The sequence below is a fragment of the Canis lupus genome, chromosome 7 (assembly GCF_003254725.2).
Source record: "Canis lupus dingo isolate Sandy chromosome 7, ASM325472v2, whole genome shotgun sequence".
Classification (NCBI taxonomy): Eukaryota; Metazoa; Chordata; class Mammalia; order Carnivora; family Canidae; genus Canis; species Canis lupus.
The window spans coordinates 69554217-69569376 of NC_064249.1; the positions used below are offsets into that span (position 1 = coordinate 69554217).

The 15160-nt window shown below is 38.0% G+C and overlaps 1 protein-coding gene across 6 annotated transcripts in view; it reads right to left on the reverse strand.

Annotated features, from left to right (window-relative positions):
* Positions 1-15160, reverse strand: part of MYOM1 (myomesin 1) — a 139266-nt gene that overhangs the window by 94875 nt on the left and 29231 nt on the right. For all 6 annotated transcript variants that reach the window (XM_049111829.1, XM_049111831.1, XM_035718630.2 and 3 more), the window contains exons 3-8: positions 13700-13840; positions 12126-12465; positions 11017-11174; positions 2934-3026; positions 1151-1239; positions 979-1041 (exon numbers count right to left, since the gene is read on the reverse strand). In XM_049111829.1, the coding sequence (XP_048967786.1) occupies positions 979-1041; positions 1151-1239; positions 2934-3026; positions 11017-11174; positions 12126-12465; positions 13700-13840 (884 nt within the window). The remainder of the gene's footprint in view (positions 1-978; positions 1042-1150; positions 1240-2933; positions 3027-11016; positions 11175-12125; positions 12466-13699; positions 13841-15160) is intronic.

Below are 15160 nucleotides of genomic sequence, written 5' to 3' on the forward strand. Positions count from 1 at the left end.
TTATCACCATAAGCATCTTATTATTTGAGCAACCATAAGAATTTTACTTTTATTGTTTCCTATGAAAAGATGTTCTGATATGGGTGAAATGATTGAAGTTCACAAATTGCCACAGATCAGAATATTTTTAGTAGGATGTTATTAAAGCACATTTAGACATTTAATTATTTATTTTCCAAGAGTGAAGGGTGAGGGGCTGTGGGAGAGGGAGAGAGAATCTTAAACAGGCTCCATGCCCAGTGTGGAGCCCAGCTCGGGGCTTGATCTCAGGACCCTGAGACCATGACCTGAGTTGAAATCGAGATTAGATGCTTAACTGACTGAGCCAGTCAGGCGCCTCTAGACTTCATTTTAAATTGCACTTCACAAATTAATGTATTTATTCATTCATTATCAAACATCTACTTTGAGTCAGGCACTGGGGTTTAGAGATAAAAGGTCTAGCTTTGCCTTCAAGCGGTTGTTAGGCCAGTGGGAGAAAAAGACCCATAATAGTTAATGGTGTCCAGTGTAATGGATTTTCTGATGGAGGTGCTGTGGTCTCACCAGGGACACCCAACCCTGACTGGATAGAGGAGGGATGCAGTGAGAGTCAGACATGGATTTCTCTAGGAGGTGATGCTGATCTGAATGCTCTAATTCAATACAGACTTTGGGGGGAAGGCAGTTGTGCATGGTTAAATCACTCTATACAGGTTTGTGTAATGATCTTTTTCAGTTTAACACAGAAAGACTTAAAAGTACTTGTCACTTCTAGTTCATCATATCTGGGCTTTCATAAAACCAGAACAAAATGGTTATATTCAGAAAGAGAATAGTAATCAAAGAATCTGAAAATTAAACCCAGCATAGATAGCTATTATGTACATACTAGCATATATTATAATAATCCTATCTTTTGTTACAGCATTATAGAATGGCTTATTCTGCTGTATTTTGAATAGGGATGACACTTAGCAAATATATTTTTAAACTTACAGCTGAGGGGCAGGGTGGAAACCCCAGCATGGAAGCGAGTTTCATCAAACTCTCCCTTATATCCTAGAAAAGAAAGCAGAAATGCATGTGAACTGCTCCCTGATTTATTTTTTAGTAATGAGGATAACTTTTTAAAAATACACTTTGAATAAAACAAGTCCAGCAAACCTACTCTTTACCACGACTGAAGCATATGCTGAAAGCTCCCCTTTAACGTTCATCGCTGAGGCCCGGTACTGGGCAGTGTCTTCAAAATCACATCTGAAAGAATAGATGGAAAGGAGTGACCATCGCTATAAGCTGTTCTATCAAGGATCTCTTTGCTAACAAGGCACACTGCAAATCATAGCCTAACACGTGGCTCATGGGGACTTTTTGAAGCTAACTCTGATCTAGCTCTCTGTGGGATTTCACACAACGCCAAGATAACTACTACAATTTCAGGCCAGCAGCACAGTATGGGAGGAAGATACCTATAGTCCACTGTGACCTTAGCCCATGTCCCCAAAACATGTCAATAAACTATTAAGCGCATAAACTATAGCACAATATTATGATCAACTGGTCTATAAAGCGGTGTCAGGAGCAGATGTCTGAACAGGTAACTACCCAGAGCACCCCAGGGGTACAAACTTCCTGCTGGCCTCCCTCAAGGAGAGTTTCTGTCTGGGGGCCACAGGGCGACAGGGAGGGAAAGACACAGCCTCTCTTTATGGACTCTCACAGCCTCCCTGAGCTATAAGCCGGATCCAGGTCTGTCTAATGTGTGGTTCGGCGTTCTAGCTTCAAAGTACAAATACGGTGTTTATCTCTCAACTCAGCTAAGATTCAGGTCACACTTGGAGTTTCAGCCCACAGCACAACATAGCAGTGCTATTCGGAAGTTCCTATAAGTTATAATACAGAAATTAGGATGTGTTTAATAAGTAAGAGAAAGAATGATCTCCTGGAGATGATGAACAAGCTAAGATATCAAAGCAGGTCGTTTTGTGTCTTATCATGCCAGTGTCTGTGTTTTTCATTGACCTTCTGGATTTAGTGTCATTTGTAAAAACTTCTCATTGAAATTTTACAGGAAGGTCAATATGGTTGCCTTTCTCATAACTACTTAATTATAAAGCAACCACATAGCTCACTACAGCCTCAGCAGAATCATCCACCGGCAGAACTGAAATGACTTTAGGTCAAGGTCGGTGTTTGGCAAATGTCACAGAACCCCACGGTCCTGCTTGAAACCCAGTATCACATGTGTGACCTGCTCTGATCTGAGGGGAAGGCTATAATTCTCTTGAGAGAATTTAGATAAGAATGATGTAAATTTTACTTTGACATCTCAGCATGTCATGGTTCCATGTGAACTGAACATGGTGTGAGCTTAACTTTTTCATCCACATAACCAGGCTTGGATTTCAAAACCATATTAAGAGATACAATCAATGTTTGAGGACTTAAAAATTTTGCTATGGATTTTGCTCTAAAAACATTTCAGTCCAGTCCTGCCTCCATCTGCAGGCTGACAGGGTGGGCGCAGTTACCCACACTTCCTGGTGAACTGAAGGAGAGAATTTATTCCAGTGCAGCTTACTTTCACTGCCACCCACCACAATCTCCATGGCCTTTGCTAATTTAAGGCAAAGAAAGGATGATGATGATGATGATGATGATGATGATGATGATGATATTGATTTGGAGTGTGGAAGGATAACTAAATATAAATGCCTATTTATGTAACTTATTTTCTTACTAATGTCTAAGAAAAACTCCCAAGTATATAAAAGGATAAACTAAAAGATACAAGTTAATTTTTTTCTCATCATCTTTAAATTCAAACGTAAGATCACTTTGTGATCATGTTGCATTGGGAAAAAAGGGGGACAGCTGTTGTTAACTGGAGTGCTGACATGCCTCCCCAGGCAACTGTCACACAACACACATGGATCCTGATATCCTCTTACGCATTGATCTCCAGGGTGTGCATTCCATATCGACTCTCAATAATATATTTTCCAGGGTTTGCATGGACGTTTATTGGCACCTGGTTTTTATACCTACAAGATGATGGAAACAAGGCAAAGTAAGTTGAAATGTAAGTAGCTTTATGATTAAAAGCACACACATATGTGATTCTTGTTCTTGAAAGAACACTTGGAAACATGGCACTGAGGTTAGCAGCAGCACCTATTGAATAAATACAAATCCATGGCAGATTAAATAAAATACACTATAAATACAATAAAAGTTCTCAATGAGCATACTTTCCTCTTCTCCATCATAAAAATTACATTTAAGGAGTTGACCATTCATAACAATGTGGTGGAGTCTCACATACACAATGTTGAATGAACAGTGCCAGACACAAAAGAGTACATAGTATAATGATTGCTTTTATATAAAGTACAACACCATAAAAGACCAAATTACTGCTGTTGGAGGTCAGGAGAGTGATTTCCCTGGGGTGTAGACAACAGATATGAAGGATGCATCTTGGGCAACTGATATTGTTTGGTTTCTTATTTGGGTGCTGGTCACGTGGCTGTGTGCAGTCTACAAAAGCTCATCAAAGCTCTACATTTATATGTGATATGTACTTTTTGTGTGTGTATATTATACTTCAATCAAAGACCTAAAGAAAAACTTGTCTATTGTTGACAGAACAGAAAGGAAGGCTTTGTGTTGGGGGTTTTATTGTTGGCTCTCTGTGTAGGATGAAAGCAAAACATTCTTCCCACTAACATTCTAGCATGTTGTTAAAAACAAAGTCATTGTATTTTGAAAGTTCATTATATTTAAGTGTTTTGTTCTGTTAAAAGCAAGTATGACTCTCAGCTTGGAAGAACTTAAATATTAATCATGAAGGAAAAAATCTGACTAATAAAAGCTGAGAGATTGCCTTTTTCTGACTGTTCCATTCCTGGTTAAGCCTCTCAGCCCTCAGAGGGTAGAGCTACATGTAGGAGCCCTTCCTGAGACAATATCTCGCAAGTCTGGAAGGGGCACCTTGACTCTTCACCATGTCCTCATTCCCTCAATAGACAATGACTATCGTGCCAGATGAGGCTTTTCTGCTGGAGACATTTAATGTCCAAAAAGAAGAGCTAAAAAAAAACAAAAAACAAAAAACAAAAAAAAAAAAAACAAAAAAAGCAAAAAGAAGAGCTAGATTTCATTTGTTTTCCCTCTGAACACCCCACTTCATGTGCACGGATAATATAAATAATACTAATAATCACAACTGAGACAGAGCATTTACTGTGAGCCACACAAAGTTCTAGGTGTTTACACATAGATTAGAAAATTCAGTCCTGGGACGCCTGGGTGGCTCAGTCAGTTAAATGTCTGCCTTTGACTCAGGTCATGATCCCAGGGCCTTGGGATGGAGTCCCACATCGTGCTCCCTGCTCAGCAGGGAATCTGCTTCTCCCTGTTGCTTTGTCCCTCCCCTCTGCTGGTGAGCTCTCTCCTTCTCTTTCTCTCTGTTAAATAAATAATAAAATCTTTTAAAAACAAGAATACAAAAATTCAATCCTTAACAATAATTGCCTGAGGTAGCACTATTGTTAACATAATTTCTCTGATGAAGAAGCCAAAGCATGGGGAGATTAAATAACTTGCCCCAGTTCACACAGCTAGATAACAGAACTGGGATTTGAACCCAAACGGTCTGGCTCATGACAACATATGATGCTTCCATTTTCCTACTATTTTCTGTTCAGCTGCATTTTATTTCTCCAGACTTCTAGAAATGGTTATAATGAGGTTTGGGAGCCCAAAACGGGGTGGAAAGGGAGAGCAGGAAAGAAAATAATCTTCAGTCAGTTCCTTCTTCTTCCCAGCTTACACACACACACACTCCCGATGTCACTAAAGATATATTCATGTTCTATACTTTTAAAAATGCGTCATTTTCCTTCTACACCTAGCAAAATCCCAGCTTATCCTTCGAGGTTCAGATCACATACCATTTCTTCAATAAACTCCTCCCTGAAATCTCACATGATATTAATTACTCCTGCCTCTCTACACCAGTGTTACGTGGTTCAAGCTGCAAGATACATAACATTCATCAGATTATGGTTGGATATGTGTCTCTTCAATTAAGCTGTCATTGCCGTGGTGACAGGGGTTGGGTCTGATCCATATTTATTCTATTCCTACTCTCAAGGAAGGATGAGTCATGGGCAAATATTAGGCACCCAGTGTTTGTTAAATTGGCTTAAACAGTATTATTGTGTAACAATAGGTTAATTGTGGCTTCATAATGTTTGGCTGAAGGCACAGAGTTCTGGCAAACATGCACTTCATGATATGGATAATTTAAAATAAGTACGTGCCAAGAAGGTAAACTGAGGCTCTTTGTGTGTTAGTTCCCTCAGATGTGAAATGAGAGGGTTGCATGGGCTGAGGAACCACAGCTGTGTGGCAGGTGGAGAGGTACAACCCTCTACCCCACCCACAGCAGAAGTGCAAGCTGTTTCCTGCCAGTTCCAAAGCATCCTCAGCCGGCCATCTCATCACAGGGCTCCAGGCAGACAGGGCTATTTGAGCAGAGATGGCCTAGAAAAAGAAATCTGCTAGCTGCTCCTAATTTCAAACATTCCTTGTTTTGATGAATGACAGAGTAAAACAAGTTAATTAGCATGTTCTTCAGAATAAATTGGTCTCAGTCATTTCACACTTGACTCAAAAGCTCCCTCTTGCTTGGGTTTGTTCATGTGCTGGGGTGCTCTTGGTAGTTCTTTTTAGCATAAGAAGAGAAATATGACACCGAAGGCTATGGCCTGTGGTACGGAGCAATCAATCTAGTGACACTCGATTTGGCTTCTGACCAAAAATGGTGTTCATATCTCCATAAACTTTGAGTTAAAACAGTATCTTGCAGCTCCCAGGGATGCTTCACCTTCCTTGCTCTCCAGCACTACCCGACTTAGCACTTTAATGCCTTCCCCCAGCTAAATACCCATGACTTTTCTAATGTGACCACCTGGCACAAGAAGTTGGTTTAAAATTTACATGCGCACAACACACAACACTTGGAGGATCTTCTAGTCTTTCCTCGGGAACTCCAGATGTCAGTGTAAGAAAAGCCTGTTGTAAAGCAGCAGACAAGGACTGAGTTAGGAAGCAATTCTATTCTATTCTCTGAGAACTTCACTTAGTTGTTCAGATATGGGGTCACTTTGAGATTGCCTATCTACAGAATGAAGTCTGGGAAGAAGACAAGATTTTTTGGCCTGCTCTGTATATTCTTCAGAGCTTATTATTTCTGGAAAATTAAATTCCGAACAGGCCAGTCAGAGGCTGATTTTGGAGCGTAATCTACACTCTGGGGTTATTTGTCAAAAGGCTTCTGAAATTCTTTTCGTTTTTTTTTTTTTTTTTTAGAAGATTTATTTATTTATTTGAGAGAGTGAGTGCATGAGGTGGAGGGAGGAGCAAAGTGAGAGAAAGGTGGGGAGAAGCAGACTTCCTGCTGAGCGGGAAACCCTACAATGACATGGGCTCAATCTCAGGACCCTGAGATCATGACCCTGAGCCTAAACCAAGAGTTGGAGGCTTAAGCAACTGAGCCAACCAAGCACCCCAAGGCTTCTGAAATTCTAGTTAATATCCAGATGTACACCATTTTCCTTACCATTTTCATGTAGAGCTTATGAACTACTCATTAGTTAATGAGCTTCCATTATACTGTAAGTATTTGTAGAATAATAGTCTTCATTTATATGTGTAAAACACACACTTCATTCCCCCGAATAAATGACTGGATCTTGGGCTGACTGGATAACAAGGGGTTACAGTGAAAGCTCTTCGGCAGTGTAAAGTATGGTCAAGCAAAAAAGTTCATTCTAATTTCTTTTTTTCTTTTTTTTTTCATTCTAATTTCTATAAAAAAAATAATGTATGCCAAAATGATCTCTAACATGTTGAATCTCACCACAAACTGTGATTACAACTTAGAATCCAACTTTATATTTTTAATAAATAGCTATTACCCACTTTAAAAACCAGTTGGCTGAGAGAGATCTATCCCATTAGGTTAGACTTTGGACTTAAATAAATAATAAAAATCTAAAATAAAACCCTGAACCCTTACATTGGGAAGTAATTATAAATTATAAATAATTTTAATTTTAAACCATGTTAAATGTAGGTTGTTTTCCAAAGATAATATGGTAGTAGTTGCCAATTTTTTTTTGTTTTTAGTAATTGCCAAATTTAAGTAGCATTGTGAATAACTCTAATCTTGTAAACAAATTCAACATATGATTCTATTATGAAATTTATAAATTCTCATAATTTGCAAACACAGAATAAGGTTTTTTCAAGTCTCCAGACTCTTCCTGAAATACATTTCTCATACTATTTTATTCTGAGGTATTGAATTATTATCATGCCTAATGACAAAAGTGTCTATTTGACAATAACTTCAGGGGCGATGTGTAGAATTCCAAACAAGTATTTTAAGTGTCCCACTGGAGGATCTAGCCTGGTATTCACAGACAGATCCAAAAACATGGGTGTTGAGTGAGTAGAGAACGAATGAATTGCTACTCATTAACACCAACACATTGTTCCAGTGAGTTTGCATGACTCCCCACAGATTACAATCCAGATTTTCATTGACAAAATTGATCTAGACTTAGAACTGGAAATCCAATTAAGTCTGGCTCTTTTTTTAAGACATATAAAATTAACTCAATTCTTTCCTTTTTTAAAAGAGAACTTTTCTCTTTTCCCCTATTTTGTATGATTTTAAAAATTTGAATAGGCAATATATTTATATGGTCCAGGAACCAGAAAGTATAAAGGTACACAGGGAACAGTCTCCTTCCTCAAATGTGTCTGTCTCCTACCCAGCTCATTCCCCACAGATAACTGTTATCCTTGGGTTCCTTTGAATCCTTCCAGAGTTTCTTTATGCAAGTAAAACAAATACAAACATTAATTTTTTCCCTCTTCTTTTAAACCAAAATATAGCCTGTTATACAAGTCATTATGTGATGATAACCTATTAAATTAAGTAAAACAATTTTGGAGCTTTTAACCATATATACATATATCCTCCTTCAGGAGGATTTCACTGTGGTGGCGCAGAAACATCCTTGCAACTAACTTTTCTACCGGCCCTGATGCTGAAACAGGTTTCCTTCTGCTCTTAAAGTGACTTGGGAACAGGATAGTGCTCCTTGGTGTCTCTGCACCTGGCCCTGATGAGTGATATGTACTCCTGTCATTTAGTGGATTCCACTTAGACATACTTGGTCAGTACATGGGATTGGCCAAAGAACAGCTGCTGCCTGTTCATATCATTTGTTAGACCTCAGGGACTCCCAAGCCCTGAGGGTGCTTAGTGGAAAGTTGGAACTTAACCCTCTTTGGAAAGGGCTCTAAGGGAGTCAGCCCCAGGCACATATGCCCTTGAAAAACATGGCAAAGGACCTAACAGCTACAAGAGGAGGCAGCATGACTGTAGAAAGCCTTGTCACAAGCTTGTTCCCATAATTTACCTCCTTCTATTTAGGAAGGTCATCCTTAATTATTTCTTTCATACTGGTACTCGGTGTCAGGCCCAGAAAGCTACAGTTGAGTAACAAAAAGACATAAAATGCCAGCGAAGTAACCACTGACAACCTTGGTTTGTGCTGTGGGTCTCGTGCTCATTGAGGGGAAGACTGCTTATGGAAGATTGTATGCTCTATATCAGTGTTACAAAGTAAATCAGACCTTCATTTAATTATTATTCTTTAAAAGGCAGCATACCCACATAGAAGTTTACTCCCAGAGGTGGGTTTACCTGGAGGCCATTGAAGCTTCAGGGTCTCTCACCGTCATGGGTCTCCTCAAGGCTCACTGCCTAATTTATAATATTAACATTATTTTTAGTAAAGAGTGCCCCCAAATTGTATGAGTTTCATGCCCCACAAAACTGGATCTGACCTTGCTTACCACCATAGCAAATTTTCAGTTATCTGCGAGATGACTGTCTAAATGTAAGCCTTATCCAGGGGCAAATCTTGCTCTCTGAAGTACAGTTAACTATTTTCTTGGTGGTCCATGGTTCTTTTGTTTTCATATTTGCTTTACACTTGGCCTGCAACACAACAGGATTTTCTGAGAAATGCTCTGATCTATCTCTACGGGGAGAATTTTATAAAGAATGGGGTCGTCTTCTCCAAGCACTAGAGGATGCGCAGGATGAGTTGAGAAGACTTGTTTCAGCAAATGAACAGCTTCCCAATTGTTCCTGAAACAAATCTTGTGTCTGTGTCTTCATTTTTGTTTAAAATGAAGACATGAAGTTCAATGTTAGGGAAAAAATATTTCAAAGCCAGATGTGAAAGATTTGGGGAGTTAGTCATACTACTTCTCAGCTCCACTAGTGAGGAAAACTGAAAATTGACAGCATTTCTATTTTACAATTTAACTAGAACTCAAAGAGTTGACAATTCAGGCATCTCATATTTTTGTGGGGAATTTTTCTATGTTTTGCTTTTTTTCAATCACTCCTTTTCCAGCCAACACGACATGATGTAGGAGTTTCATTTCTGACAGAGTTTGAGGCTCTGCTTCTGTGAAAACATATCACTCTTGCCCAATAACACTATCAGTGATACACAGCATGGTTGTATTGTATTCTAGCAGCTATGTATTTAGCAGAATAAACAAATACTTAAGAAATTAGTATTTACTGCCCAGAAATTGCTTTGTATCCTTTTGAAAGTCACCTTTAACTCTAATTTTTAAAAAGCAGGGGAAAAAAAGAATATTGTGTAATAAATATATCTACCTGATTATTATTATTCAATTATTCATTTATGAGTAGTACATTTTAATTCATAAGAGGAATTTCTTGCTGATCAAATAATATTTCTAAGAGCTGAAAATTCTTGCTTGTCAAATAATATTTCTTAGAGCTGAAAATTTGTTATTCTTCACACATTGCAATTGGAAAGTTTAGATTTCTTTTTGAGGTGGGAAGTAATGTTTTTTAAGAGAGAATGTCCCTTTGATAGGCCAAACTATACAACTCCATAGTCACAGAGAAAGGTGGGGTCAAGATTAATTGATTCCTAGCTTCATGTAGTATACCTTTATACTTTAAAGCTTGTAAATTGATTTAAAAAAAAAAACTTCATTTTCATTGAAATATGTTCCTTGTCAGTCACCTCTACTAGCCAGGTGTCTGCTCAACAGAGATAATGGACCAGAAAGGAAGAGTCAGGCCCTCTGCAGGTTGCAATGACATTCTGTGTGGCATTTATACTGCAACACAGGGTACATTTACCAACACTCTCGAGGATAAGAAAACAGCATGCAAAATACCTGTGTCAGGGAATTAAACAGAAAACATCTTTGTAGGTTGGTTCTACCATTTTCATACTTCTGCTGTCTGTGGCAGGTATCATGACATATGAACAGAAAGTTTGAATTTTAGGGACCATGATGTCATTGACAATTGCAATAGGATATATGATGGAAAGAGATAACGGGTGCTTATTCTTTATGGAAAGAAAATTTCTTAAGACCTCCTATTGAGTAATATTTTCCATCCAGTTCCCTCTTTTGCTTGGCTTTACAAAACAGGTTGAGACCCAACTCATGCGAGTAGCAGAGATAAAGCCCTCTGGGTTTTAATTATTTTTTAAAAAGAGTTTTGCTTCTGGTCACAAAGTAATACCTATACTATATGGGAGCAAATTTTTATTTAAATTTTATAGCCCACAGCAGTCATAAGCCATGTATTTTCTTTGTATGTAAATATGTTGACTACACTTTAATATTTTAAAGTAAGATAAAGATGCCTTTTATAACAGGATTATGAAGTATTATATAATATCTCATAACATATGCAAGACTGTTCTTTCTTCTCATTCATAAAATATTCATCCTTGTATCTTTTCTTCACTATTTAAAAAATCTATACAAACTTATAGGTGCTTTCATTGACTCTTGCATATTCATAATACCAAATATTTTCACTAGAGGTAAAATTATTTTGTGTAATAGATTCTATGAGTAGTTTCCATAAAGATAACATACCAGGTGAGACGAGGTTCTGGCCAGCCAGATACAGAGCAATGTAATTTTACATTTTCTTTCTCCCAAACAGTGTGGGAACGAGGTTTAATGACAAATTCAGGAGCATGGAGAAGATGATCTTCATTCAACTTTCTATGAAATGCCTCAGTTTCTTCTAACTACAAAAAAAAAAAAAAAAATCAAAATTCTATGAAATCAAAGTACTCCGTGCTACTAAAATAACAAAAACCCAAATTATCATTTTTCCACTTGGAGGCTTACTTTTCTATTTAGACCAAATGCCTTCTCTCTCTTTGCACCACCTTTTTAAAAAATTTATTTATTTATTTATTTATTTATTTATTTATTTATTTATTTATTTATTTATTTATTTTAGTGAGAGAGAGAAGGAGAGCAAGCAAGCAGAGGGGAGGGGTACTGGGGGAGGAAGGGGGACAAGCAGACTCAGTGTCTAGCATAGAACCCCACATGGGGCCTGACTCAGGACTCTTCCCGGGGTTCAATCTCACGACCCTGAGATCATGACCTGAGCCAAAAATTAAGAGTCAGTCGCTTAAGCAGCTGTGCCACCCAGGCACCCCTCCTTCCCCCTTTTAAAAAGATACATTCCATTTTTTATGTTCTAAACCTCAGCAACATATTTTACTTTCCCTAAGGTGGATTTCTTATGGTTCTTTAGAATAATTTCTGTAGAACCTAAAATTCCATGGAATTTAAAACTACTGGGGCAGCTTGGGTGGCTCAGCGGTTTAGCACCGCCTTCAGTCCAGGGCTTGATCCTGGAGACCTGGGATCGAGTCCCATGTCAGGCTCCCTGCATGGAGCCTGCTTTTCCCTCTGCCTGTGTCTCTGCCTCTCTCTCCCTCTCTGTGTGTCTCTCATGAATAAATAAAATCTTTAAAAAATAAATAAATAAAAATAAATAAAAAATAAAACTACTACCTCTTTCTTTGACTCATACATTTTGATGTTTTCCTCCTTGTTTTCTTTAGTTTTGTTTCTCCGTAAGACTACATATTTTCTTCATTCGAAACAAATAAATCTATAGGCACACACAATATCATATACATTTTTGCTTTTGTAAATTATATTAAATTGTCTGTTCTTACTGTTTTTGTCAGCGACAGGTGCTCTGCCTTTTCTCGAATTGCTACCTTCCTTGACTTCTTCTCAAAAGCTTCCTCCTGGTGAAGAGTGGATGCAGATTGTTTGGATACCGCGGACTGTTTGGATACTGCAGACTGTTTGGATACAGTGGACTGTTTGGATACCGTGGACTGTTTGGACACTGCAGACTGTTTGGATACTGCAGACTGTTTGGATACTGCAGACTGTTTGGATGCCATGATTCCTTCTTCACTAGCAAGAAGATTTCTCTGGGCTATATAAGCAGCAGCTTCTTTAATTCTTTCTTCTTCCGTATCTGTAAGTCCACTGACATGCACTTGGCTAAAATATAAGAGCAAAACATGGATACTGTGGATGGCAGTGATAGGATTGCCTAATTTAGCTAAGTTTAAAGTATCAGAATTTAGACATTGTGTACTGTACCCAAAGAAAATCTGACAGAGAAAAACCTAGTAAATCAGGAGTTAAAGCTTCCGATTCAGAAGTGATCATCACTTTAACCCGTAATGGTCACAGCAATAATAATACCTACCATGACTGTGGTGTCGCCAAGTGCTGTTTACATACATTATCTCATTTTATGCCCACAACAATCCTATGTGGTAAACTCTATCATTTGTTTTTTAGACATACAGTAACAAGGCTCAGAGAAATTAGATATTTGCTTAAGGTCATTTCATTGGTTTCTTTAGGGTATTTAAATAGGATTGAGTCTACAATAAAAGATTAACTTATGATTTTCCTTCCAGAAAAATGATATTGTAAGATGATATATTGTTTGTGTGCCTGTGATCCTGATATGGGACTGCATGCTTGATCTAAATTCAAAGGAAAATAAACAGGGAAGGTTCCAAAGGTTCCCATTAAATATTAATTGGGTGTCTCAAACAGGTTTCAAGATTCCTCTAGATATTATAATAACTCAAAAAAAGTTTACATTTTTAAAAAAAGAACATACACATATATTTACCTTATAAACACAGAAATTTGGCATTATGGACTTGTGATTTCATGATTATTTTGTTTGAAGTTTGCCTCAAGATAAATAGTAATCTTTTTTACATTAAAAATATCAAATAAGCAGGCATTCAAATTATGATGCCATTCTTTTACTTAGTCTATGTTATCTAAGATTTTTTTCTTCATAATGAATAATAATTAAAACCACATTGGCAACCACAATGGCTTCTTTCTGCCTAAACATAACATCTGAATTTTTTCATTCATCCAATATTTTATGGTTTTTAACCTTTCTATTCTAGTGACTATATATAGAGTCCAATCACTAGCATCCCAATGCTCTCATCCTAATTTCAATCAGTTACATAACTAGAACTAAGTTCTCGATCATTCTTTTTTGTCATGTAGCCATCCTGGTGATGGCAGATTTTCACAATGAACAAGTCTCCCTAAGTGCCGAGTTCCAAGGTTCTTTACATCTTTCTCAATCAGTATAGTTAAGTGCTCAATAAATATCAGCTGCAATTATTATTATTACCTGACATTTACTCTTCATTTTCAAATATTTAAAGCCAGGAAGAGAATGCATACATACCGTCCTGAGAAAATGGGCACCATATAGTCACTTGGCAAATTTTCCTTCTCCTCCCCAGAGAGAAGGCTCTTCTTGGCTCTCTTTGCTTGGGGGCTCAACTTGGATGAATAATCTTCTAACATCAGACTGGAATCTGTAAGTCTGAAACAAAACCCCTAATATTAGGAAATAAGCAAAAATAGCATTGAAAATATTCAAAACTGGGATCCCTGGGTGGCGCAGCGGTTTGGCGCCTGCCTTTGGCCCAGGGCGCGATCCTGGAGACCCGGGATCGAATCCCACGTCAGGCTCCCGGTGCATGGAGCCTGCTTCTCCCTCTGCCTGTGTCTCTGCCTCATTCTCTCTCTCTCTCTGTGACTATCACAAATAAATAAAAAAAAAATTAAAAAAAAAAAAAAAAGAAAATATTCAAAACTGCTTATGCACAGAAGTTTTAACTTGGGGGAGGTTTCACAGAATCCTGGATTTCTGATGTTATAATATCTTTCATCTTTAGAACTTAAGTGGAATGAGGGATCCCTGGGTGGCGCAGCAGTTTGGCGCCTGCCTTTGGCCCAGGGCGTGATCCTGGAGACCCGAGATCGAATCCCACGTTGGGCTCCCAGTGCATGGAGCCTGCTTCTCCCTCTGCCTGTGTCTCTGCCTCTCTCTCTCTCTGTGACTATCATAAATAAAATTTATAAAAAATAAAAAAAAATTTTTTAAAAGAACTTAAGTGAAATGAGAAAGACTTCATACAATGCACTCTATGTAGACACAAGAGAAAATTAGGTCTATTGTAATTTCATAGCTTTGTTATCTACCACCCCCAAAGTTTCAAGAGAAAACAGTAATGTTTTGTAATAGTTCCAAATACCCTTTCCTGTTAAATTAATGTTCAAAACTTAGGAAGTCTATAAATATGGTTTTATCCAAATCTTTTCAGGAGACTGATAAAATATAAATTGTTCTGGATAGGGAGTCCTTCTCCCTTTCCCACCGAACCATTTTGATGCAGGACCCAAGGTTCAAACTTTGAGACCTTTATGTAGTATAGACAGACTCCTCTCTTAGAAGAAACACTGAGTACTTCAAACAAGAGTTAATATATTTTATGTGAACACATAGTGTTTAGTAATTCAGAGAGTTACAGGGATGTGATAAAGAACCCTTTGGTCAGTTCTGTTGTACCAAAAATCCGCCCATGCATATTTGTGCAAATGTGCATTTGGAGGTAGATAGTGTGCTAAATAAATTTAAAAATGTATTAGCATGGCAGGAAACTTGAATACATATATTGCACCTAGGGCAAAGGATTGATAAATCCAAAAGTGCAATCTTAATCTGTGTGGTTCTTGAATGAAATGAAATGCATTTTCATTCAAATATATACAAGTGGGGGCAGCCCTGGTGGCTCAACAGGTTAGCGCCAGCTTCAGCCCGGGGCCTGATCCTGGGGCCCCAGGATCGAGTCCCACATCG